Below are 25,362 nucleotides of genomic sequence, written 5' to 3'. Positions count from 1 at the left end.
ACTGCTCGACACTTCGTCCGTGCGTTTATTGTGACATGTCCGACGGCCCCTGAACGCATCAGTCTCTGTCTGTGATGAGGAGGTGCTGCAGCTTCAGACGGACTTTATTCCGTCCTCGCGCTCCGTGAAGGTCGCAGCCACGCGCTGCTGTAGTTGATAGCGGGGACTAGATTGTAACCTTAAGGAATATTTCTTGTTTTTTTTTTCATGCAGAGGCAGCAGACAGGACACGTCTATCATTCTTAAAAGAAAAAGTTTGCAGTCATTTGAAAGTTGTTTCTCCTGTTACTGAAGGACCCGAGAGGAGACTTCAGGTGGATTTCACATATCGGACACTTCTGCTCTTTTTGAACAATCTAATTTTGTTTTCACACTTTTTTTTTGTCTGGACAGCTTTCCCTCATTGTTAACGACTATGTAGCCTATCTTATGATTCGACTTTAATGGTGTTTGCTTCCTGTGGGGAACACGCACGGCTTGCAAACATGTTGCAGGGTCGTTAAATTGATAAGAACGTGACCACCGGAGATGAACTTTCTCCACAATGATTGCTCGAGCCTCATGAATGATTGACAGCAGAGGCTCGACCTGTTGATCACTGGACCTTTGTGGATTTCCCATCAACTCAACTTGTTCTTGATAAGAAGCCTGAAAAGTCATTTTTTTTTCTTGGAGCTGAATCACATTTGGACATCATGCGTCATGTTTTGTTAGATGAACTTGTATGAAAAGCTCCCCTTTGACTTTTCTTGTTTTATTGACTGTAAATTAATAATCCTGGTCATTTATATTCATGGCATCTACAGTAAGGTGCAGCCCGGATTTGCCGCGGCTCCTCCTGCTGCTCCTGCTGCTGTACTGGCCTCTGGGTCTCACCTCAGGAGCCTCCAAAGATCTGGTGTGTGAGCCCATAACTGTTCCCATGTGCAGGGGGATCGGCTACAACCTGACCTACATGCCAAATCAGTTCAACCACGACACCCAGGAGGAGGTAGGGCTGGAGGTGCACCAGTTCTGGCCCCTAGTCCGGATTCGCTGCTCCCCAGACCTGCTCTTCTTTCTGTGCAGCATGTACACCCCGATCTGCCTGCCGGACTACAGGAAGCCTCTACCGCCGTGCCGCTCCGTGTGTGAACGGGCGAAACGAGGATGCTCCCCTCTGATGAGCCAGTACGGATTTGAGTGGCCGGAGAGGATGAGCTGTGAACAGCTGCCCCAGCAGGGCGACGACGTCCTGTGCATGGAACAGAACAGCAGCGAGACCACCACCCTGGCTCCACTGTTCCCCAAGCCTACTTCTAAAGGTCGGACCAGACCCCCAAGTCCTCCACAGTGTGACAGGGAGTGTCGCTGTCGAGATCCCCTTGTTCCCATTAAGAGGGAGTCCTACACTCTGTACGGCCAGGTACAGACCGGCCCCCTCCCCAACTGTGCCCAGCCCTGCCACCAGCCCTACTTCTCAACTGATGAACGCGCCTTCACCAGCTTCTGGATTGGACTATGGTCGGTGCTGTGCTTCATCTCTACCCTGACCACTGTTGCCACCTTCCTCATTGACATGGAACGCTTCAAGTACCCCGAGAGACCCATCATCTTCCTGGCAACTTGCTACCTTTTCGTCTCTTTGGGGTACATCATCCGCCTGGTCGCCGGTCACGAGCGAGTTGCGTGTGGCGCGAGCAGCAGTGTTTCCAGCGACCAGCTGCACATCCTCTACGACACCACCGGGCCTGCACTCTGCACCCTCGTCTTCCTGCTGGTGTACTTCTTCGGCATGGCCAGCTCCATCTGGTGGGTTGTTCTGTCCTTCACTTGGTTCCTGGCTGCAGGGCTGAAGTGGGGCAGTGAAGCCATCGCAGGTTACTCTCAGTACTTCCACCTCGCCGCCTGGCTCATCCCAAGCATCAAGACCATAGTGGTCCTGGCCCTCAGCTCTGTAGATGGGGACTCTGTGGCTGGAATTTGCTACGTGGGGAACCAGAGTTTGGAGAACCTGAGGGGATTCGTACTCGCACCTCTTGTGGTATACCTCTTCACTGGCTCACTTTTCCTACTGGCGGGATTTGTTTCTCTCTTCCGCATCCGGAGCATCATCAAACAAGGCGGCACCAAGACGGACAAACTGGAGCGGCTGATGATCCGCATAGGGCTTTTCACAGTTCTGTACACGGTCCCTGCAACCATTGTTGTGGCCTGCTTGGTCTACGAGCAGCACTACCGGCCCGGTTGGGAGCAAGCCCTGGCCTGCATGTGTCTGTCTGAGCGTCAGCGTTTGGGCTTAGGTCCGGACTATGCCGTCTTCATGCTCAAGTACTTCATGTGTTTAGTGGTGGGCATCACCTCAGGGGTCTGGATTTGGTCAGGAAAAACCTTAGAGTCCTGGAGGAGATTTGTGGCTCGCTGCTGCCCCTGTTGGCCGCAGAAAGCCACTGCACCGCCATCCATGTACAGTGAGGTCAGTACTGCTTTAACTGGACATACCGGGACTGGGCTTTCATCAGGGATCTACCATAAAGCTGCTCCATCACATATATGAACTGCCTGGCACCAGGGAGCGACGTAGGAGGACTAAAGTTCTTAAAGTCTGTACAGTCCCCTCTCTGAACACTTAATGAACTTAAACATCAAAACATCAAGAGTGTGATTATGGACAAACATGTGCGGGACAATGTGCTCGTGTACTGCTCTGTATTTTCTAGATGATCATGAGCATATGTAGAAAAATGCACCAAATAATCCAGCGTCTAAAAAGGGAATTTTTTCAACCTGGATAATAGGGATTTAAACTAAGAAGAATATTTATAAATTGAATTGAATCCAATTATTGAAACTTCTGTTAGGTCGAAATATTCGATCAAACATTTAACGGAAAAAAAAGAACAATCTCCAAACCTCAGAATAACACGGATCCATAAAGGAAAATATCTTTTACCCTGAGCACTAAGAGAAAAACATATTTATTGATGTAAATAGTGTATGAATTTGCTGTAAAAAAATTAATAAATTAGTTGTAAAATACTTTTACTTTTTAGTTTCCAAACAACCAATGTCACTGCCACAAGCTCGAGTAAAACACAAGAAAAAACAATCTTGTGTGATTGTATAAACTTGTACATAAACGTGCAGCTCCGTGTCAGTGTTGGACTTTGATATCGGGTGGATTTTGTGCGATCACAGCGTGAACATTTGTCTTTATGTTTTTCAGACGTTGAAGTGAAACGGATTTATTCTTTACAACTGACGATATCTGTTGTCAGGCTGCATCACATTTAAAAACCACTCATGTCTGTTTCAGAAGATGTTGTTTGAACTCACAAGACTGATCAGGTTAAAGCTGCAGAGAGGATGAGAGTGGCTTTGACCCCTCCTGCTGGTGAACAGTGGACCTAAACGTTTGTTCCAAAAACTGGAAATGAATCAGAAATGTTGATAACAGTGAAATCTTCCTTTAAAATATTACTGGTTTCATTATCTCTGATGTCTTTTTTTTTTGTTTGTTTGTTTTAAACACTTAAGAGTTATGTTTTTATTTCTCTAGTCTGGATTGTGGATTGGGAAAAATGCACAATTTCAAGATGTCTCTATGGTGAAAAGACATTCTGCTAATTAAAAAAAAGAAAGGGTAGTTTCATGATTTTATTCTGCCATGGTGGTGACAAACATTTACTTTGCCTTCAATAAGACTGTCTCTGTTATTCGAGCAGCATGACACCCATTAGAGTGACACTCAATATTTGTCATCTTCAGTTTTTGGAGATGACACACAACACATTCATTTCTGCACTGCCTCCATGTTTGCGTTTGTTGCATTTGAAACATTGCCAACTAGTTTTTTTCCAGCAATTTGGCAGCTGATTGGAAAAAAAGTGAAACATCAACTTTGATCATTTGTCACATTTTTTGACGGTCAACAAGCAAGAATGGGCGTCTTAAAGGTTCTTTTATTGCAGCGGGGTTCTGTGGTCTCTTCTTGGTCATTCGGGCAGTTTAACATGTAAACTTGACTGGACACTGACTTCAAGTACAAAATCTGTCTCAGAGTGAATTTAAAAGACATAATGTGTTTAAAATGTTTGATATTGTGCGATATGTAAAAACATTTTATTTTGCTTTGTCTCCGTGCTGTGATGTTTTGACTCGGTGTTGTTGGCCAGCTGTGTTTCTAAGACTACTGCGTCTGCATGCTAGATGAAACCTCTAATTTATTAGCCTGATCTGAGTGAGTGACTGTGATGGTGTGAGTGATGCAGAATGAAGTGTTGGTCATTTTGGTGATTTGTTTTTGTGCAACTCTGTTTTCATATTGATAGAACTCCTCAAAGGATGTTAAAGTATTGTAGCGTTGGATCCATTTTGTGGAATTAAAACTGACCTGAGCCTGAGCGTTTGCCTTTTTCTTCTTTTTGTATTAAAGGACTTTGAGTTTTTAGACTTCAACAGCTTTTTTGTTCTATGCTCAATAGAAGCAGTGTAAAGATGAAGGAGCAGCTCAAAGAGAGAGGACTAAAGCCCTTCTTACGCAGCCAGTTCAAGATGGGACTTTCACGCCAGTTGGGCCTCGTCTGCAAAGTGTAACGCACAAAGGCCTGTTGGCGGAGTGAAGACGTTTCACTGCTGATCACCAGACACCTCACAAAAATGACACAATAAGCACAACATTTCTTTGTTACATGATTAGTGTTTATTTAAAATATTCCATCTGCAAATGTTTTTTTTTTTTCAATTAAAAACAAGACACATTTCACAGCTAGTAGCCTACATAGTAAGCAAAAAGGAGGGGAGTATCCATCAGTCTCTTTTTGACCTTCAATGACTATGTTGTTTGTTCAAAAGCTCGGCTCAGGGCCTGGGACAAGCACGGACTTCGTAAAACAGTTTGAGGGCTCTGAGGTGACGATGGCAGGATCTGAGGGAGTAAATACTGAGGCCGATCCCTCATCTCACAAATAATGTCAACCCAAGTGTTGTACCCAGCCACTGAGTAGCAATACTGATCCAGAATCTGTAAATCATGGCGAGCTGAAGTGTACCTGAAAGTGAAATTGATCCTTGAATGGCACTCCTGATTAACCTCAGGCTGATGGTGTTTTTTTTGTTTTTTTTTTACTTCAGTCAACTCCTGTGAAATAGTTATAGTTAAATACTTTATCCGAGACATGCTGTATGATCCATTCAAATTAAAAATGTCGATCAGTCATGAAAAAAAATCCCATATTGCTAGAACTAACTGTAAACAAGTGGTTTTTTAATTCTCTCTTCAGACGGGGTGTCAGGATTTGGATTTTCAGTCAAAATAAGGTGTTGCTTTGGGGACACAAACAAGATCTGGGATTGATGTTTATTCATACCTACTGACTTGGGTCTAAAAAAAAAATATATATATATATATATTTTTAAGCCTGATCACCAACAGAAAAAAACAATAAAGGCAACTTCCCTTAAGTCAACCAAACGCATCGATGACCCTGCTTCCTGAAAGTCCCCTCAGTGGTAACATTTTGCCTTCTCTGTGACTGAGTGATAAAAACTACAAACGTTTGTTTGAAACAGGAACTGACATTTTGTAGCTTATTCCACATGCACGTTACAGACGCCTGAATAAAAAGAGAAACAATGTTCAAACCTAATCGAGTCATGACCTTAACATCAGGCTAATCGAATCATGACACACCTGCTACAAGTTTACTCCGAGTTTTAACTCTAATTTACAAGGAACGCGTAAATGCGTTTGATGAGACTCTTACAAAAAGGAAGTCGGTGAAATTCTAGGTTTTCTTTGTCAACAAATCTCATGAGCTGACTTGACGATGTTTCCTTACTCTTATTTTTGAGTAAACACAGATAAACACATCAAATCAATGTGTATTAATCCACGGCTAAAAATAGTCCCACAGAGAAGTCAAGCTTAATTACAGCAACTGCATCTGTTTATGGGAAATAGCTGATCCCCTTTAATGACCGCGTGACGTATGTGTGACCCTTATTCAACACCTAACCTTTATTTAGTCTTTTCATGAAATCTGGTGACAAGAGCCAAACAAATAGAAGAAACACTAACCTCATCCTTCACGTCTTAATGGAATAATTCAAATATATTTGCAAAAAAAAACAAAACAACAACATTGATATAACAATCCAAAGGCTAGCCCTCAGAGATAACTGCAATAGAGTAACGTCTATCAACAGATTTTCTTCGAAAAAAAGGGACAAGTAATAAATAAAAACAGATTTGTAAAAAGAATAGTGTGGTGAAGTTTTGGGTTAACTCCTGAATTTCAAGTTAAGTTGGATAATCGCACAGCTCTACGGCCGTCATGCTGCTTACTGTTCGGGCAGCTCGAACAGTAAGCAGCACTTCCAGGCTAGATCCCGCCTTACGGCTGTTTGGACCCTCCGTGTCGGGGTGTTCTCTGTTCAGGGCTGGCGGTGGGTCTGCTGTGCCCTCACAAGGCAGAGGTCTGACCTATGACAGCACAGCGTTGGTGTGTCGTATACCTATCAGGTTGTCTGCGCTGAAGGATCGTCTCATGGCGGCTTTACTCAGGTCCTTGTACTTGTCCTCACAGAGTCTTGAAATGGCCTGGGAGGAGAAAAACACCATGTTACAAGAAGAGCAGACAAAGTATGTTGATGCTCCGCAGAAAGGAAAGACACAATCTAAATCAGACGGGGTTTTTTTAAGGGAAACGACCCGAGCAGCCGGAAACAGGTGGTTTTTATTTTTATTTTATCAAAGTATTTGATCTTGGATTCAAATGCCAGTTGAAAAAACAGCCGAGTCAATCCAAACCCACTAAGAAACATTCAGCCCAGGTAAACACCGGTGAAAATGAAACAACCCTCCATGCAGGCGTCAGAGTGCAGCAGGCTCGTTCTCAGCCGCACAGAGGAAACGACACCACAGTGACACAAACTGAAAGCCTGAGACGGGTCGCTCACCTCCAGCTTCTGGGCTCGCTGGTTGTTGAGAGGCTCCAGAGGGAAGCTGAGGTTGTTGTCGTCAGCCAGCTGCCGAAGGTCAAAGTAGTACTTGGCATACACACTGGCTGGCACGTTGATATTAAACTGCAAAAGTTCCAGAAAGTGGCGCTCCATCTCATTCCTGCAGGCAGGAAAGATAGATCATGGTTATTCCAGAGACAAACACTTGATAACAACTGATACTGATTATTATTCCACAGTAAACTTCGCCCTCTTTGGTTTTCTGCAAAACTACACGACGCTGCATGCTGAGCAAGCAGCCTGAGACAATGTGAAACATGATGGGAAAACACTGAAGATCTGAGATTGGATAGAGAGGATTCCTTTTGACAATTCAGCAAGTAATCCTGCAAAACGCCCAAAATCATTACAGAGGAATATTGAATGATTTTACAGAAGTCCTAACATCACCTCTGATGAGGTCAGACACCTGGGAACCTGAAGACGAACTAAAATCAGTGACATCTTTGTTTCCTGTTTGTTACTTTGATTCTCAGCAGGGATTTTTAAAATTGTGTTTCTGGATTTGCACAACGGGAAGAGTCTTTGAAGGAGGAATGACCCGTCTCTCCGTCACACACTTCCAGGTAATCAGACGTACGAGAGTTCATCTTTCCCAGACTACAACCTCCATCATCTCCGTCATCTTCATCACCACAGCTAAGGGAGCTAGTCGCCACGGAGACGGCATCTCGGATGCTTTGTTGGTCAGCAAAGGTGGTGAGAGTGAGCCTGAGTGTGAGTGTGTGTGATGTCTGGTCTCCCGGGGCAACTAATGGAGTGGGCGAGAGCCGGGGGCCATTATGTAGAGGTAGTAAGAGCACTTGAGACCCTCCCCTGCATTTCTCTCTCTCTCTCTCTCTCTCTCTCTCAGTCTGTTTCTCTCTCTACCCTCCATCCAGACCCCACCCAGCTCACAAAGACACTTCAATGGCAGCAATGAAATCAGAGCAGAGAGAGTGCAGGTCAGACATGATAGAGTGAGAGTGAGAGAGAGAGAGGGGGGGGGGGGCTCATGGACAGAAAACAAGCATGCAGGCAGTGAACGCACCTTTCCAAAATCACAAAAAGCAGGGAGGCACTTTAAACCTCTTTTTACACACAAACACAAACTCACACACAGGGGGGGGGGGGGGGGGGGGAGAGAAAAAAAGCAATCATAAGAAATAAAGCCAGGCTGCTCTAAGTGCAGCCCGTGGCCTCTTCATCAACCTGAGCCAGAGATGCTACGGCTTCCATCTCTCCCAGCACTCCCCTTATTCCCTCTGCTTTGAGTGCATCCTTGTTGTTTCATGTTGTTTTATAAGAGGGGCAGAATGTGGTGACAATCTGGTGAGCTCTGTCGGGCTGGATAGAATCTCCTTTCACAACATCTCAAGTATCTGGAGTTCAGGAAGCTGAATATCAGAGGTGAAACTAATTCAATTTGACCTCCAATAAAAAGCTCTCCGAACTGAACATCTTGTACTTGAACCTTTGAGTGCACAGACTCTGATGTTACACTTTAGTTGACATCATCAGCACAGATGCAACCTGGGTAACAACATTTTCAAAACAAGCTGCAGAGTCTACAGACTTAGACCTGGGTTATAAATGAACTGGATGTTGCCCACCGATGCCAAGACCTCTCAGCACACAAAGGCCCTCAAGTTCAGCGGGCGTTTCCTTCAGTCTTTGTTGCCTGAGTCTTTCTCTCCTCTCGACTAAAAACAAGGTTTTAGGTGCCAAAGAAGAAGATCTTCATCCTGCTGGCCTTCAAATACTTTCGATTCAAAGACCAGGTACTGAAGTATGCAGCTAGTGTTTCAGAGTGTTTGAACTGAACCACATCTAGCGAGACAGAGGAGGACCTAGTTTCCCTGATCCGGTGACCTCAACACTCTGTAACGATGTCTTTCTCTGCACATGTTTGGCTCAAGAGGAAAATGCTTTGATCAAGCAACATAAATTCTTCGGCTCAGTCCGTCACCTGCAGACTGTGTTTGTAACTCACATGTCCTCCACGGTGATGTCTTTGAGGATCTGGCAGTAGTCTACGTTCCACACGGCTTGGTCGTCCCAGACTTTGGAGGCCAACAAGATGGCTCCCAGGACGATGCGCTTCCAGTTTGATGGGCAGATATCAAGCTCAGCGTAAGTCAGCAGGCGTTCCAAGTACACCTGAACAAGGAAGGACATGAACTTTTTTTTTTTAACGTGTGGCAGACTTCACCAGTTGAATCCTCCTCTTAGTTAAACCAGAAACAACAGAGAGCACTTTTAAATACCAGAGACAGCGCTCCCTGTACCCAAGCGTAACAAACATTTGACCCGATGATTCATCTGATGTTTTATTTCTTTATGTGCCACTGTTCTCCTAAGGAAACATGTCTGACGTGTTTTTTTCTTTCATAGTTCATTTAATGAAAATTAATCGATGCAGACTCTGCTGTGTGATCTTAACACACACACACACACACACACACACATCCTGTCATTTCTCAGGGTTTACCGCCCCCTGGTGACCAGTTTACAGTAATACTGCCGTTTCTTACTACATGAACTTGTGTTGTCACAACACACTACACCAAACATGTTACTAATTAAAATAATGTTTCACCAGATTTAAGAACAGATCAGAGAAAATAAGAATGAGCTGAACCAGTGTCATAACAGAAATCACAGTAATACACCTGCGTGTCTCCAACGTGTAGATTATCATGTGACACATTGTTGTGAACATCAAGGCACAACGAAGAGACAGACTTACTAGAGTGACGATGGCACATTCAGCAGTGAGCTGCGCGGCGCTGAACAGCGTTCGGACGAAGCGGTAGATCAGTTTGTGTTCTGGGTCGATACGACAGTACTCGTCTGGCACTGGCTCTCTCTGTGAGGGACACACACACACACATCTGAGAAAACAGCTCTAACTTTGTGCATCTTAAAAACATCTGAATGAATCAGCTGGGCCTGGGAATTCCACTCATAAGTTTTGAGAGTCATTTATTTTCCAGAACTCTCCAGCGAGCTCTATGTGAAGAATCTGAGTTAAAAAACAAACACTTCAAATCTTCAAAAACTCCTGAATATTTAGTATTTTCCTGAACTTTCCATCTTAAAATTATCAATACGTAACTCTGACACCTAGTGTTGAAAAAGGGTACTGCGATCCAAACTCATAAGTTTGAAGCGAGCCATCGGCCTCCAGGTTGACTTAGAGTTCAACTGGATGGAAACACTTAAAAATAACAAGAGGAGAGGACGATAACGCCAAAATGTGTCATTGTAGTGAATCCACTCGATTTTAACGTGAACATGACCGAGACTGCTCTGTGTCCTCCCAACAAACCGGACGATCTGCCTTTTAATTTGAAATCGGAATCAATCTGAGCCGTTCACTCAGATCCATTTCACCTCTTTAAGACGTCTCTCTTCACTGTTCGACAAACTCCTGCTTTTAGTTTTGTTGAAGCTCATGTGGGGCGTCTCAGTTTGTGTTGGAACATTAAATGTGTATAGTAAAGCATGTATGAAGATGATTATGGGTCTGTGCATCTCCACACTTATTGAATATTAACTGTATGTGTATTTGGATTTCTAGCTGGGCAGGAGGGTGAGGGAGAGTTTTTCATGTATTGTTCCTTCACTGTCTGTATATTAAAGTTAGGAGCCCCCAAGAAAACGAGACGTTATCCCTCATATAAATGTGGGACTGTTGCTGATTCATGAAGACTCATACTCACTGATAAGGGGTGCAACTTCTCATCAAAAATGTCCAATGATTTATCAGAATCCCTGAAGAACACAAAACACATTCTTTAGTAGGAATAAAAAACTGTTTCAGGAACATTATACGACACGTTATGTGGTAAAGATCAGATATTAAACGCACACCTACCTGTTTTTGATGTGGTAGTATATTGCTAATGTGACACTGGAAAGAAACAGAAAGAATAATGACGGTAAAGAAAAACTGTTTTTTTTCTTTCTTTCTGCTTCAACAACAAGAATCTAAATAAGAAGAAGTCTGCTCTGTGCCTCTGTTTCAGACTGAGATTTAAGAGTGACACATGTTCAGCAGGGAAGCCCCGTGTCAAACACTGGGTCATAAACCTGATGAAATGGAGTCATTACAGACGAGCGTCCTGAATTAGGAGGACATCTGTGTCAGTCACGAGTCCATCGCGTATTATTTCAGGATTACCACGCTGTGACGGCAGCAGATTTTCTCTGGTGAAATGATTGACAGCATTGTGTACGTTGATTCTTCTCACCATTTGATTGTGCTTTTGAGGTTCGGCTGGCTGACCGTGTTGTCGTCTATAAAGATGGTGGAACAGGAGCTGTACTTCTTTGACAAAGGACCCGGAGATACCTTTAGACAAAATAAATAAATAAACCACACAATCAAAACCCTCGATTTAAGGACAGGAGCCTTGATCGCTACATTTCCTAATCTGCCTTCTAACTTCGACATTTTTCCTCTGTCTCTCATATACTTCTGGTATTTAAAAATAATCTAATGTCATGTGCAAACACACAGCCCTCCCCCCTCCCGACTGTAGGCAGAGACAATCACAGATTGCAGGCAGGATTAGAAACTATGATGAAATCATCAATTTGACAGAAAAAAAGGGGGAAAGGAAAGGAAAGGCCCAAATATGGTAACAAGCCCCAAAAGCAAATCAACGAGAAGGCTGATGGTTGTTCTTGTCCTCTATGATGATAGACTGTACTTGCCTCCCTCCTCTTTAAGAGTTTCAGTGCTCAGTTATATCAATGATAGATCAACAAGGACTACATTTGAGACATTCCTACATAAAGAGGCCAACATATAAACACACACATCCAACAATCAGAGGCATATTAGTAGCGTTAAATCCTGCCCCGCCTCCAGCTCAATAAAAACACAGGAGCTCAGCACCTCGCTCAGATTTATGAGGCTGTGACACTTACATGACTGATGTGATTTATGTGGTTGCTTTTCCTCTTGTCTCGGACTGCAAAGGAAGAGAGATGTTTAACAAAGCGGCTGGAAGCAGGGATCATACCGTGATGCATCATTTTAAAGAAGGTAACACTCAGAGGAAGCCAAAGCAGCGTTCCATATGAAAAGGTTTCCCTTGGTGCTGCTAAAAGTCTCCAGTTAGTGTGTGATGATCTCCTAAACTCAAGCTGCACAGTGAAGTCAGTAATAAATGTTTGAACACTCACAACTGTATGATTTAATATGAACCAATTTCATTCGTATTAAATCATGTCGAGCTAAAAACCCTGTGATATCAACGCCTGTTCTCTCCTTTGGAAGATTGTGATTCACAGCACCGTGTGTGTGTGTGTGTGTGTGTGTGTCATGTTAGGATTGCTCACCGTCTGTCTGGGACTTGCTAAGGAAGATGGTACTTGCTCGGGCGTGGTCTGACGGGTTGGACTCCAAGGCCAGCTCTGATTAATCAAAAGAGTAAGAGTCAGCAAGCCAGTAATAAAGACGAGTTTTAACCAAAGTACTTTAACTGCAGCGACTCTCTCACTCCTGAGTGATGACACCAAACACATTAAACCATCAGCTGACACTTCATTGATGATCTGAGCGTGTCCACTAACACTACAAACTTCTAAATTATAGTTCCCTCGTTTAGCCTCCTGAGACCCTCCTACTGTCACACAGGGAAAAACATGAACAGGCAACTCAAAATGTACTAAAAATGTATAGACACATTTCTGGAGTTTCTCTTTGAAAACAGCTTCAAAGTTAAAGAATTACACAGAGTGGACTCTGAGAATGTTCTTTATCCAAACCAGCGCAGACAGCGCGTTACTTAAAGGACCAGGGATACGTCAACGGCTGCATTTGTGAAGTGGAGACAGCGAGAAGAGACACGAGGAATGTAGAAAAGACTGCTGGACTGATTGTGAGCCTCACCCCGCCGACAGCTGCTCTCACCGAGCTGCACTCGCACACTGCTGACTGTCGCACAACAACATGGCTGGAATGAACACTGACCGTGCACAACAGTAAATCAATGGAGGAGCGGGGACACTTGCGACTGAAAGTATAAAAACTGAGCTCAGAGAAATAACTGAGATGCCTTCCTGATCAGGGGGCCTGTATCACAGCATGAGAAGGAAAATCTTGATGGGGGGAGCACACTTCTGTTCATTTACATTGTAAGTTCACTGTGTAACACAGAAGATACTGTTTGATTGAAATGTGTCTATTTATACGCTATTTCTTCCCAACCTTACTCAAATACAAACTTAGAAAAAAAATAATGAAGCAGCATCCGGTTCAAGTGTTAATATCTGAGTGTTTAAAGTGGCGCCAAGGAGATAAGCGGTTTGTTTTCTTAGTTAATGTCTGACCCAGTAATGTGATACCGGCATGTTCGAAATGAAGAAGTCCCCAATTTAAGAGTGCCAAGAATGTCACCATCATCCACGACACTGTCAGGCACTGCTGGCAGAGGGATGGGGCGACAATTAACACGTCTGACGACTTGGCATCAGGGCGTCTGTCTGTATATTCATCTGCAGTCATGAATGATAATACATCACCTTGTTACATGAAAGATTGATTGGTTTGTGTATCCATAATAGTGGAGGGCAAAGTTGTATCAGCAGATATCAGTGTCTGATACGATTTAAAACATGGAATCAGGTATTAACCAATAAGCCTTCATACTGATCTCTTAGGATTCATTCCAATCCTTTAAAAAAATAAACTTGTGTTATGGGAAAATAATTAGTTGCTGAATTGCCGCTCTATTACAGTATCTTATGCAGTGTATGAAAGAATACATTGCAAGAATTACTCAGACAATGTGTCATAAAAAGATAGTGTGGGGAACTATTCTCGACTCAAAACTCAAATAAAAACAATCAGTATTATTGAGACACTTGGGTGGACGCAGCACAGAGAGGCTACACCCTGAGCTGCTGCTGACATTTTCTCACTTTGTTTGAAGTTGCACTGCTCGTGTTTAGGTAGGGATCCCTTTCACCCTTTGTAGTAACATGATTCACATGACCCCTCTGATGTTCTCCTCTCCAAAACACATGATCTGAACTAAAGCAGCTTTACATGAAAAACACAAGGCCTTTCCTTTGCAAGATAGATGCAAAAAAGATTCGTAAGAAAAAACCTTCTGGACAAGGAATTGTGCATTATTACTTACTTAATTTATAACACAGTAAAGTAATAACAATGCACTTACTTTCTGTGTTGTTCAGCTCAGAAATGGGTTTAATCTGAGCCATGACATCACACCCATGTAAAGTGAGCAGTACTGGCTGTGGCCTATCATGGGTTATTCACTGGTATGGGATAGGTACTCACTACCAGCAACTTTGCAAAATCAGATATCGATACAACAATTTAGAAAGGATAAAACATAATAATAGATCTGGTTAAGCACAGAGGCATACTGAGAAACAATCTCAGTACTTTAGATGTGTGTACATGGAAGAGACTCATTGACAAAAACACAAACCAATAAACAAACAACATGGGTGTGACTCTGTTCATCGACAAAAAAACAGGTTTCAGCCATCTAAAGCAAACAGAATTTTCACTGTACCGTCTGGGACCTCTCTGTCGCTGATGTGCTGCAGGTAGGGCACGGTGTTATCATCGCTCACTTCTGTGCTGGTCTGGATCTCCTCCAGCCGCTCCGCCGGTTGTCTCGACGGCAGCTTGGGGCTCGACTCCGGGGAGACGCAGCACGACACCGTGTTCCCCATACTGAACCGCTTGTAAGCTTCACACTGTAGCAGCCAAGTCCAAATAGTGCAAAAAATTAAATAATTGTAGCTAGCTAAAGTTAGCTTCACCAGACCTCATTACCAGGCTGTAGTCAGTATTAGCACAACCCTAATGCTAAATCGCCGCTGTCCACCTCCTCCCAGGAGCCGCATTCCTGTCCATTTGTGGGAGCGTATCGGTCAGCAGTCAAACAAGAGTAAGCCAAATAGGCTCAACCTCTTGAAAAAAATGTGTTTTTGTTGAAAAAAAGAGTCGTTTTTAAGTAAACACGGGCGACCGCCGATTCATTCATTCATTCAAAATCCTGGAGTTTCGCTGCTCGAGTAGCTAACTAGCACCCGTATGAGCTAGCTAGCTAGCTATGCACTTAGCTTGTCTCATAACTTTATTTTCTGCTCGACATTAATTCAATTTTTGGCTGTCGGGTAAATGAAATGGACTATAGAAAATGAAAATGTCAATAATTGAAATCGAGAGATCTTGGGAAATACGTTTCGTGAGACTTTCCAAAATATCCCGTAGACGTCCCCTCGCACTCGGATGGGTGTGAGGCCAAATCTAGTCCGAGGCTTTCTGCGGCCTCCAGAAGAATCCCAAGGTTTAAAATAGGGGAAATCCAAGTCTGTAAACCAGAAATTCTCTGTAAAGAACAAGCTGGTGACGCTCTTGTCTCATTTCCTTATAAATCAGCCACCCTTAGAAGTTAGTCCGGCCTTCCCCCCATCAGTGCTTCCACCCCGTCAGTTTGTGCTGGACGTCTTCCCAGCCACAGCCGCCATCTGTTGCCGGATTTCACAAACAGTACTACTTGGAACGGATACGCTCTGACCCCTCCTACTTCGAAATTCCATTCACTCCTATTGGCTAATACTTCAGAACAATTCTATTTGAAGCAGCACATTGGATGACAGAGCTGTCTGTTAAAGGCGATTTAAACCGATGAAATGTATTTACAACGCTACTATTTTGGTATCGTCCCTGATCCACACCCTTTTTTGACAGTGAAATCTGAAGGCCATCCTCTGTCTATTGCATTGCCCACCTATCAATAAACGCATCCATCCTTATTCAAGTATTAAAAAGGAAAGAGGGATGGAAAAAATGGTTTAGAAATTACTAATTTTAGAAAATTCTCAAATATTTCAGAATATTCATGATTTTGGTCCATTGGCAAAAAATACAAAAATGAGTTATTTTATTTTAAAATACAGTTTGACAGTATATAGTTACTCTGAGCAATGAGAAATTCTAAGCACATTCTCTCAAGTGCAATATTTAGGAGTAATATTGAGATATACTGGATACCATTTTTAATCTGAGGACAGACATTGGTCGAAGTTTTTACATGCTTTCAAAAACTACAGATGACAGACTTTCCTCATTTCTTTTTCATAGCACATGAGTTATTTATGTCTGTGAGGATCTAAAGACAATTTCAACTAAGATCTTAGAAAGTGTATCAGGAGAAAATTACCAACCCTGCCTTAAATTGAGTACCAGGTTTAATTAAATTGCATTCCTTACAATTTTTAAAGGGATACTTCACCCATTTGTATTAAGCTTAAGCCCTGAGACGAGAAAAATAGGTTTTTCCTTTGCCTGAAAGTTTTGTTTTATATGACGCAAAAATCGTCATATTGCGTCACGTAACGAAAACTTTCAGGCAAAGAAAAACATACATACTATTTTGCAAATAAAGATTTAAAAACAATACATAGTCAATTTATAAATGTTGGATTGTATTGTTTTATATTTCCCAAGTCATATATCAAACATATCCAGTCAACGTACAATAAAATACATAACAGTCTTCAAGAGAATTTTATCGCAACATAGTATAGTGTTTACAAAAGTGAAGAGTCAGAGAACAGCACGTTGACATAATGAGCTGGTAGAGTTTTATAAGATGTCAAAACTAAGATCATCATTTGGTAACTTGTTCTCTCTAGGACATTATACAATACATAGCATCTTCAATTGATTCACGTGTAAAAGTTTCAAATATAAACAGATCACATTAAAAGTTAGAAAAAATTCATTATTACTGTTCTAGAAATAATATATAATATATATTTATATATACTTTTACACACATGGATAACAATATGTTTCATGCACAAATGAGGCCCTTTGAGTATATAAACTATCATGGCACAGAAATGAAAACACCTTTGTTTTTGATGAACGATTACACATCACAAAGTTGAGCTCACAAATCAACAAAAACATTATTCATATTTTTCAGCACCATCACTTGATGTGTAAATTACAGGAGGCCCCTATGATCACCCCCCATCACCCTCCGTGAACAATTTATCAATATGGCACCAAGTTCAGAGAGTTTTCATGCCTATCAGTGGGACCATTTTCAGACTTCAGTCCATTCCTTAAAATGTACTAAAACTGAACAAACATTGCATTTTGGTTCAAAGATTCCTCTACACCACTCCAACAGTTCAGACACTTCTGTGCTCTGGGTCAATATGAAATGATCTATTTAAAGTCTCTGAGGTGCTGTGCAGTATGACTTGAGTAGCTGATTCAACTCCTTCAAACTCTATATATAATAGGAACTGTAGAATATCAAAATATTTGAAATTTGTAAAAAAAAGAAAAGAAAAAAAAAGACAGTGCTATTGTAAAGACATGATAAAAAAACAGACATCCTATTTATCTGAGCGATTGCCCAACTTTCTTTTTTGAAAAAAAAAAAAAAAAGCAATGACTTTGGTTGATCTTTGAGTAACATGCATGCTTTATAAAAGTAAAATTAGTTAAATGAAAATAAAATCAAATAAACACAGAAAGGGCTCGAGTGGGAGGACAATTTGTGCTTTCATTTGATTATTCTAAAGAGGTTAAAAACATGTCCACCTTCATGACATCAGAATCAATGTAGATACAACATAGTCACATGTGGATGAAGATATCGGGGTAATGCGACGTTGTAGAATAAACTAAATTGTTAATTATAAAATGGGAATATTTTGGGGACACACTCGCTCTTCTCTACAGACAAACACAGAGCACAGCACTTCAAAACATTACACCTCCAACAAAGGCCTCTTCTTATACACTTAGCTGCCATGACGGTTGTAGGCCTGATAGGTTACATGAATACACTCGTCCAGAATTTTTTATATATATATATATACATGAAAGTATATTACAAATATTCAAAGTTGTCATTCAAACATTTTTTATATTAAATAAACAGAAACCATCTCAACATGCTGTAGAGTCTATATACAGTAATATAAAAAATAAACAGACTAATAGGTACATTATCCTCTCAGACAAACTTTTTCAGCACATCTCTGGATCTTTCATGTTCTTCTTATGTAGTTTATCTTTTGTAGATTTTTACTAAGAATCCAACCTGCTACATATTTAAAAAAAAACAATCAGCAATCTTCTTGTGTCTCTCTTTTTTTTTTTTTACCATCGTTTAACAGACAGAATATTTTAAAACACGTAAATGAACTAAATGTCATGGAAAGTGACAGTTTACTGTGGCACGATGAGATGATGACTGACCTCAACTCGAACACTAGTTTAAATATGGAAACATGTAAATCTCTGGTTTTAGGATTGCTCAATAGTTGTGCAAGTTGGTACAACCTGGATCTTCTTCTCTATTCTTTGAGACAACACTCTCCCCTCTTATATGAGGCAACATTTTCCACTCTCAGTTTGCAAACATCTTGGACACAGCGAACAACAGGAGCAGGGAGGTCTAAATCAACCCTTACATATCTTAGCGATGACGGCACCTGAAAGTCTGAAAAAAGTGTGATGTCACACTGAAGTACGTCCTGTCTCTGATGACACACAGGGTGTCACTTTCTTTAAGGTTGGCAGTTGGTAGCATCTGTAAAAACACTTCGACAAGGTGACTTGTATTTGCCATGTGAGTTTTAGAGTCGGCTTTACAAGTGGGAATATTTTGGGAAAACATTTTCATCCATTATTCATTCTGAGCCTTTAACTGCAGCTGACTGGGCTCCACTAATCATGAATCCAGAGCTTTAGCTGAGGAACAGATTGTGTGAGGAAAAAAACAACATCCTTTGTCATAAGTTGATACAGAATCAGTCCAAAGTGGACAAGCATATGTTTTATTGCCTGCGTTTTCCAGAAAAAATGAGTATTTCCAGTTTCTTTTCTTGACATCTTGACTGAGTTCTCACAATCTTAACGTGACCATTTCCTTCCAACCTAAATAAAACAAAAGGATTGTTGTCACTGTGACAAGACAGACGTGCCACTGCCCACACTACTGAGGTAAGTTAATCCTATTCTGTATGTTTGATTTGTGCTTTTTGAACGTTAGTGATTTGACAGAAGCGTAAGGAGATCTCAAGAAAAACAACCGGAAATGACTCATCATCACAAGAAAAGCGCGTAAATCATATGCATGGGTTCACACGCTCAGGGCTTCTGCAGGATAAATAATTAAAGTTGTTTCTCACAAGCTGAGTCTGTGAATGTGAAGAATGTGAAAACATTCTTCCCATTTATATTTGGCAGGTGCCCATAAAATCAAATATCAGAACGCCTTAAAAGAAGCTTCTGGTCCACAGTTCAACAACTAGTCTAAAATGGAGCACAAGGTAGATTAACTTGCATGTAACCATGGCAACAATGATGGTTCGTATATCTACCATCCCTGTCACAGCTGTATTGTGTAAACAGTCACATATTTTATATCATCCATCCGTTATCTATGTCTCTTTCCCCGTTCTTGGTCACGTGGGGCTGGAGATCCCAGCTGCCATTGGGAGAGAGGCGGACTACACCATTGTCTGTTCGCCAGTCAGTCACAGGGCTGACATACAGTATAGACACACACACACACACACACACAAATGCGCGCACACACACACACTCACACTCACACTAATTAACCTTACGAGCATGTCTTTGGGCTGTGGGAAGAAGTCAGAGAACCTGGAGAGAACCTTCACATGCACGGGGAAAACATGCCAACTCTACACAGAGAGGCTCCTGTCCGACGGGGAATCAAACCAGGAACCTCTCTGCAACAGCGCTAACCACTGCACTGCCGTGCAGCCCTTTCTTACATCTGTATCAGCCAAATCTATAACACTGGGACGCAGGCTTGTGACTGAAGGTGTGTGAGGCGACTGTTCCTTCAAGCTAATTTGATCTTGTTGTTAAGGTTGCACATGATTGAACTCATGTTTTAGCCTTTACATTTTCAGGTAGCACTTTGCTCAATGGATTGATATTTTCCAGAGTACTCTTTGGAAAGATATTGCCTATTTTTTTTTTCAAATGACCCTCATACTGACAGCGTACCGAGGAGAAAAGAGTGCAAGCAGAACTGGATTAGGGAGACTTTGTTAAAAACAAGCCAGTCATGTGCAAACTGGAAGGCCAGGCCGGCAGAATCAAACAGTCTAAGTATCTGAAGAAACGTAAGTGCTACTTAGCCCAGCTCGCTGTTCTGGAGACTGGAGCTACTCCGATTTATGGCAGTAAAGGTCTTTAAGGGCTTTCAGTTCTTCGATTAGTGTCTTGTTTTGGTTCTCCAGGACGGCCACTCGGTTCTCCAGACACTTAACATACTCCTTCTTCTTCCTGCGACATTCACGGGCTGCCTCTCTGCAGGAAAGAAACCACCATACGACTTTTTACTTTTTAGGGAGACTCACAGAATAGTTGCCTAGAGAAAGTAGAATTAAACCTTCTGAATGTTTTCCTGCAGTGTCATTTGTGATCCCTGAAACATATCTATGAGACACCGTTTTAGATACTCTAAACGGGATGTAACATATATTTTCCATCTGCTCATACCTGTTTTTCATGAGGCGAACTTCTCTTTTGCGGGTGACTTCTTCAGTAGCACCCCCAGTGGGGAGGGCAGGGGATGAGGCCATGACCACCCCCGGGGCGATGGTGCTGGCAGGGGCTGCTCGGATCTGGTAGGCCTGAACGTCACCGGAGGCAGCTGAACGTTTGATTGGGAGAAAGTGGACATCAGATTTAATCTCTGAATTAAAAAATAAATATAAAAAAAGGAAACCTGGATCTGTTTGTTTTGCTGACTGGTTTGAAAAATAAAAATATTCAAACGTTTCCTCTTTGATAAGGAGGAGCTTATAAAGATAACTCACTTTTTTTTGTTTCAAAGAGAAGAAGATATGAGTAAAACCAATGCTCACCTTGGACAACCACCTGGTTACTGGGCACCAGTATCTGTTGTCCGTCGCTGGTTTGTGCGTACTGGAGGATGGTGGCTCCAGGCTGAGCTGCTGCTGCGTTAGTCATAGTCAGAGTCTGAATACCCTGGACTCCATCTGTACCGTTATTAGCAAGCTGAATAGCCCCACCCTGTGTGATTGCAACTGTGGGCAATTAAGGAAAGGATAATACTCGTTAAAATAAAGGTCTTGTATTCCTAAAATTTAATATAATAAATAATTTGTACTTGGGGTAAGAACTTATTTGATGAGTGATAAGCCAATAAATAATGTTCTGTGACTCAGCTTAAACAGAGTGGAATGAGGAGTGCCAGCGAACCAGGCTGAATGATACTCATCACAAAGTACAGCAGGACTTTGGGGTCACGATTGTAACTGCAGTGATAAAATGACATCCTCATTGCGCCACTGATCATCTGTCACTTACTGTACTGTCCACTGCTGGTCTGGTAGATGGGTGTGGGGACAGTGACTGTGGTGATTGAAGGCGTGGTGGCCACAGCAGATGAATCTTCCTCAGCCCTTTCCTCCTCGATACGAGGGACCGCCGGAGCGTCGCTCGAAAGGTCATTCAGAATTTTTCTGTTTGGAAAAAAACGGAAGATAGTTGTATTAGCTTGATCAAATTTGAATCCCGAAATGTTCGACTGAGTTTGAAAAATGTCCTTTGTTGCTCATTGAAAGGAGACAGAATCATAAAGAATTACAAAAGGTCATTTTTATTGAATGTAACTAAAAAAAAACCTGATAATGTACCTTTAAGGTAACAGATACAACAAGAATCTCTGTTGGTGCTGCTTTGTAACATGCATGAAGTTGTGTGCTATAATGGTTTACTGAAAGGGCAAACAGACACGCTGAATAAATGACCTGTATGAAGGGCGTCTTGAAAGAATCTCTCTGCGCTTCTGGGAGTCAGTCACACTGTCCACTGACTCCTGTGAGTCCTCACTCTCTGCTAATGTGGAGATCTGCAATGAGAGAAGAAAGAAATGCATCAAACAATCTTTACACCGGTGTCATATAAAACACTTTAAGAAGCTATTGTGTGTTTGTGTGTGTGTATGCATGTGCGCACAAGTGTGTTACCTGTACAGCCTGGACTTGCGGGGACTGGATAACAGACGGCTGTGCAGCCTGGATGACTCCGTGGACCTGAACCGTCTGTCCATTTGGTAGCTGAACCAGCGTTACGGTGGGACCTGTTGCTGAGACGTGGCCTGTTGTCATGGAAACCTGAAATTCAGAAGTGATGAGACCTCACCGTCAGTATCGTGCAATTCAACATGAACTACTTTTCAAACCATTTATGACTTTTTTTTTAAAAAAAGGCCCTTTTGAAAGGTCTTGAAAAGCAGTTAGAGTGATGTCATCATCCTCCCTCCTCTTCTGTTACCTGAGCCAAGGTCGCAATCTGTGCCGGAGTGATCTGCTGGCTCTCTATCTCGGTCACAGCAGTCTCTGCCCCCTGCTGAGCCTCCACTGCTGACTCCATCTTCATTGGTTAGACTTCAGCTAAAAGACAGAAAGACGAGCGGTTGGTCTTTATGGAGCTGCAGCCACAGCATGGACATACATGTAGTGTCACAGTGCCCAGTGGTTTGTGAGCCGCACCCTCAGCAAACCATGCACACTGTAAAAACACCTGTAATGTGCAGGAAACAGAAATGGCCTTACACAAACAAGGTGCAAAGTTTGCTTTAGGTAACATACTGTAATGTATTCATACATCACACACATGCAAACCTAAAAGTAGGTTGCATGAAGAAATATGAGGAAACAGCTGAAAATGACATTTAATCTTAAACACATCTTTCTCCCCTAAAGTCCTCCTTTTACGATTTCTCTGAATGTTATTACGTACACTATAAGTACAGTACCTGAGAAAATGTACGTATGTTATTGTCTTTGGTTGGTACCTAATAATAAACACCAGAGAAGAATGAGTTTTGACACAGAGACTGAAAACTGTGTGATGATCTGCAGCTCCTGTTAGGCAGGTTGTAAAACACGAGAGTTCTCCCTGCATTAGAGGTTCGCTCCAGTTTTGAGCGTCTTCACTTTCAGAGCGGAAATAACGAGAGAAAAAAGTTCCTGTTGCTCACAGGGAACTACCTCGTGCCAACAGGAACTATCCGATACTCCCAAGGAAGTTATCTGTGTACATAAGAATATGTACATGAAATATTTTCTCTACAACTAGAAAGTATGTCGTATTACACAATACAGCATAGTATTGTGATTTATAGTCACCAAGTATCAAAACTTGTATTTTATTAATAGCAAATGTGTTTGGGGTTTGAACATTTTTATTTTGAACAAGTAGTTTAACACTGCTGCTATTGTTCAGTCGTCATGTGTGTGTTCTGAAATATCAGCAGGTCAGATTGTGAGATTTTCACAGGGTTTTACTTTGATCGAGTCGTGATAATATCGTATCGTTGGGCCTCATAACGGGTCTCCCTGCTACTTCAATCCGTGTTCGCCCCTCCTCTGGACATCATGGAAAGTGTTCTGCACAAACTGAAGCTCTTGCAGCCGTTTCATCATTGCACTTTAAAACAAAACTTATTGTAAATGTTTCAGACGTCATTTATTTTGTTGGCAACTTAAAAAATAATATAAAAGTGAATTTAATTTTAATGTATATGTTTGTGGAAGCCTTTACACCAAAACACACGGATACATTCTTGATATGCATGTGCAAATCTGAATCTGCTTCTGATTCTTCTCTGGTTATAATGATATTCCCCAATTGAAAATAAGCGGAGTGTTTTTTTTTTTGTGTAAATGATAAAATGAAAAAATAAAAAATAAATAAGTTTTAAGTAAATGAGACTTTTTTTTTCCAATAAAACTTTAAAAAATGTATTTTTATACAATCAGAGAAACAAAATCAAAGGAGAGAAACATCTTTAAGATTTGCTGTTTTTTTTTTTTAATGAGTTCAGATGAATCTGTCATGATACAACACAAGCTGAACACAGGACAGGCATGTTTACTAGATGAAGCTTCAGTGTGGATCTGATCCCTGGCTGTCTGACTTCAGGCGGTGACAGTGAGAGTTGATGTGTGCCGTGTTGTTCTCGGAGCTCAATGATCTCACACTGTGCGTAGCTTCTCTCCGCTGCATGATTGGCTTTACACATTTCTCCCTCTGCTTTTCAAAAATCACTCGGATGCTCCGTGTGTGTGACAGCACAGCCACATGGCCGGGCAACGCCCCCCTCACAGCAGGACCGGTCACACACCAGAACATAAAGAAAGACTGAAAAACCTCATGTTACAGCATAAACAAAATGGGTGTTAAACTTTAAGGCCTCCTCAATTTATGTTTTCATCGTGTAACAAAACTAAGGCCTGCAATGGCCGTTTTCTATCGACGCCGAATGAATGGAAAATGCAAACACGATCTTTACGTATTAATGTAGCGGCTTTATAAGCAGATTTTTGTATCTAAAAATATAATGGGAACAAAAAAGTGTAACTCAGCGAATATAGCCGAAATAAGTCAATATATCATTGTTGATTTCCATTCAATGTTTTGGAAAGAAAACGGCGCAACTCTGTGCGCAAAACACATGGCTGTTATCGTTATGTCATTATGTGACAGCTGAGTGGACAAACAACAACAATGTTTTGACAGATCATCTGATGTGAAAACACTCTAATCTTGCCTGTTGGTTAACTCTAAATCCACACATTTGCTGTGTTTCTCCCAAAACAGCCGCAGACTCCCCCTCCCCTCCATCCTGCTACAAACACACAGCGGCGCCATGATCTCTTTGTTTCCTTCGGGCCGAACCCGACCAGACCCGACACTTTCTGCGGCTTCGTGTCGTCACTCTGCGCCCCCGGACAACGCTCCGTCCTTACCGATACAGGCTCCTTTCGTCACTCCCGGGGCCTCCGGAGTTCCACTTTTATTCTGGCCGACACGTAAGAGCCCGCGTCAGGCTACACCTCCGCCGCGTCACCGGGAACAACAACACGGAGATTGGAGAAGGACGAGAAAGCAGATGGCGACAGTGGTCGGAAATGCCCGAGATGCGAACGAGGAGCAGCGGAGATTACCGAGGAGAAACGGAACGTAACGATTCCCTGCTGCCTCGTAAAGAGTCTGAGGGAATACACACATTTCACTGTAAGCAGTTATAAAACAGTTAAAAAAAACAAGGAAAACAACCTCAATATGAAAGCTGCATAGTTGGCTTTTTGTTCTCTAAGACGTAAATGGGCCTTTATCTCTCTCTCTCTTTTTAAAGCATCATTAGTTTAATATTGAAGTGACTTAAGGAATTCTATTTTTTTCCCCAAGAGATTATCCCACAGTGAGGTATGTTTGGTCCAGTGTAACACTAATTTGTTCGATAGCGGATTTCAGCTTTATCAGGAGAACAGAATTGAGGA

At 42.0% G+C, this 25,362-nt stretch overlaps 3 protein-coding genes across 3 annotated transcripts; 1 reads left to right on the top strand and 2 right to left on the bottom strand.

Annotated features, from left to right (window-relative positions):
- On the top strand, positions 1–4,382 carry fzd5 (frizzled class receptor 5). The gene has a single exon (XM_079358153.1). It carries the CDS (start codon positions 794–796, stop codon positions 2,534–2,536), a length of 1,743 nt encoding a protein of 580 aa, XP_079214279.1. The 5' UTR covers positions 1–793; the 3' UTR covers positions 2,537–4,382.
- Positions 4,383–5,974: 1,592 nt separating this feature from the next.
- ccnyl1 (cyclin Y-like 1) lies at positions 5,975–15,542 on the bottom strand. Its single transcript, XM_079358158.1, has 10 exons — positions 14,541–15,542; positions 12,334–12,408; positions 11,920–11,963; positions 11,238–11,338; positions 10,862–10,897; positions 10,707–10,758; positions 9,731–9,850; positions 8,975–9,141; positions 6,940–7,102; positions 5,975–6,580 (listed from the first exon to the last, which is right to left on the bottom strand). The coding sequence occupies exons 1-10, from the start codon at positions 14,701–14,703 to the stop codon at positions 6,464–6,466; spliced, it is 1,038 nt and encodes a 345-aa protein (XP_079214284.1). The 5' UTR covers positions 14,704–15,542; the 3' UTR covers positions 5,975–6,463.
- A 988-nt stretch (positions 15,543–16,530) lies between these two features.
- Positions 16,531–25,072, bottom strand: creb1b (cAMP responsive element binding protein 1b). The gene is made up of 8 exons (XM_079358159.1): positions 24,829–25,072; positions 22,349–22,467; positions 22,042–22,188; positions 21,823–21,923; positions 21,380–21,534; positions 20,914–21,096; positions 20,546–20,699; positions 16,531–20,353 (listed from the first exon to the last, which is right to left on the bottom strand). Exons 2-8 carry the CDS (start codon positions 22,451–22,453, stop codon positions 20,209–20,211), a joined length of 990 nt encoding a protein of 329 aa, XP_079214285.1. The 5' UTR covers positions 22,454–22,467; positions 24,829–25,072; the 3' UTR covers positions 16,531–20,208.
- Between the last annotated feature and the right edge of the window lie 290 nt (positions 25,073–25,362).

This window comes from Symphodus melops (genome assembly GCF_947650265.1).
Source record: "Symphodus melops genome assembly, chromosome: 12".
Taxonomy (NCBI): domain Eukaryota; kingdom Metazoa; phylum Chordata; class Actinopteri; order Labriformes; family Labridae; genus Symphodus; species Symphodus melops.
This window is presented reverse-complemented; position numbering and strand designations above follow the sequence as displayed.

Coding starts and splice junctions, on each gene's coding strand:
- creb1b (XM_079358159.1), bottom strand. CDS start 22,453: ATGAAGATGGAGTCAGCAGTGGAGGCTCAGCAGGGGGCAGAGACTGCT. Junction 20,700..20,913: donor TAACCAGGTGGTTGTCCAAG/GTGAGCATTGGT, acceptor TCAAACGTTCAG/CTGCCTCCGGTGACGTTCAG. Junction 20,354..20,545: donor GTTCGCCTCATGAAAAACAG/GTATGAGCAGAT, acceptor TCTTTCCTGCAG/AGAGGCAGCCCGTGAATGTC.
- ccnyl1 (XM_079358158.1), bottom strand. CDS start 14,703: ATGGGGAACACGGTGTCGTGCTGCGTCTCCCCGGAGTCGAGCCCCAAG. Junction 11,964..12,333: donor TAGCAAGTCCCAGACAGACG/GTGAGCAATCCT, acceptor CTTCCTTTGCAG/TCCGAGACAAGAGGAAAAGC. Junction 6,581..6,939: donor AGCGAGCCCAGAAGCTGGAG/GTGAGCGACCCG, acceptor TTCTCCTCCCAG/GCCATTTCAAGACTCTGTGA.
- fzd5 (XM_079358153.1), top strand. CDS start 794: ATGGCATCTACAGTAAGGTGCAGCCCGGATTTGCCGCGGCTCCTCCTG.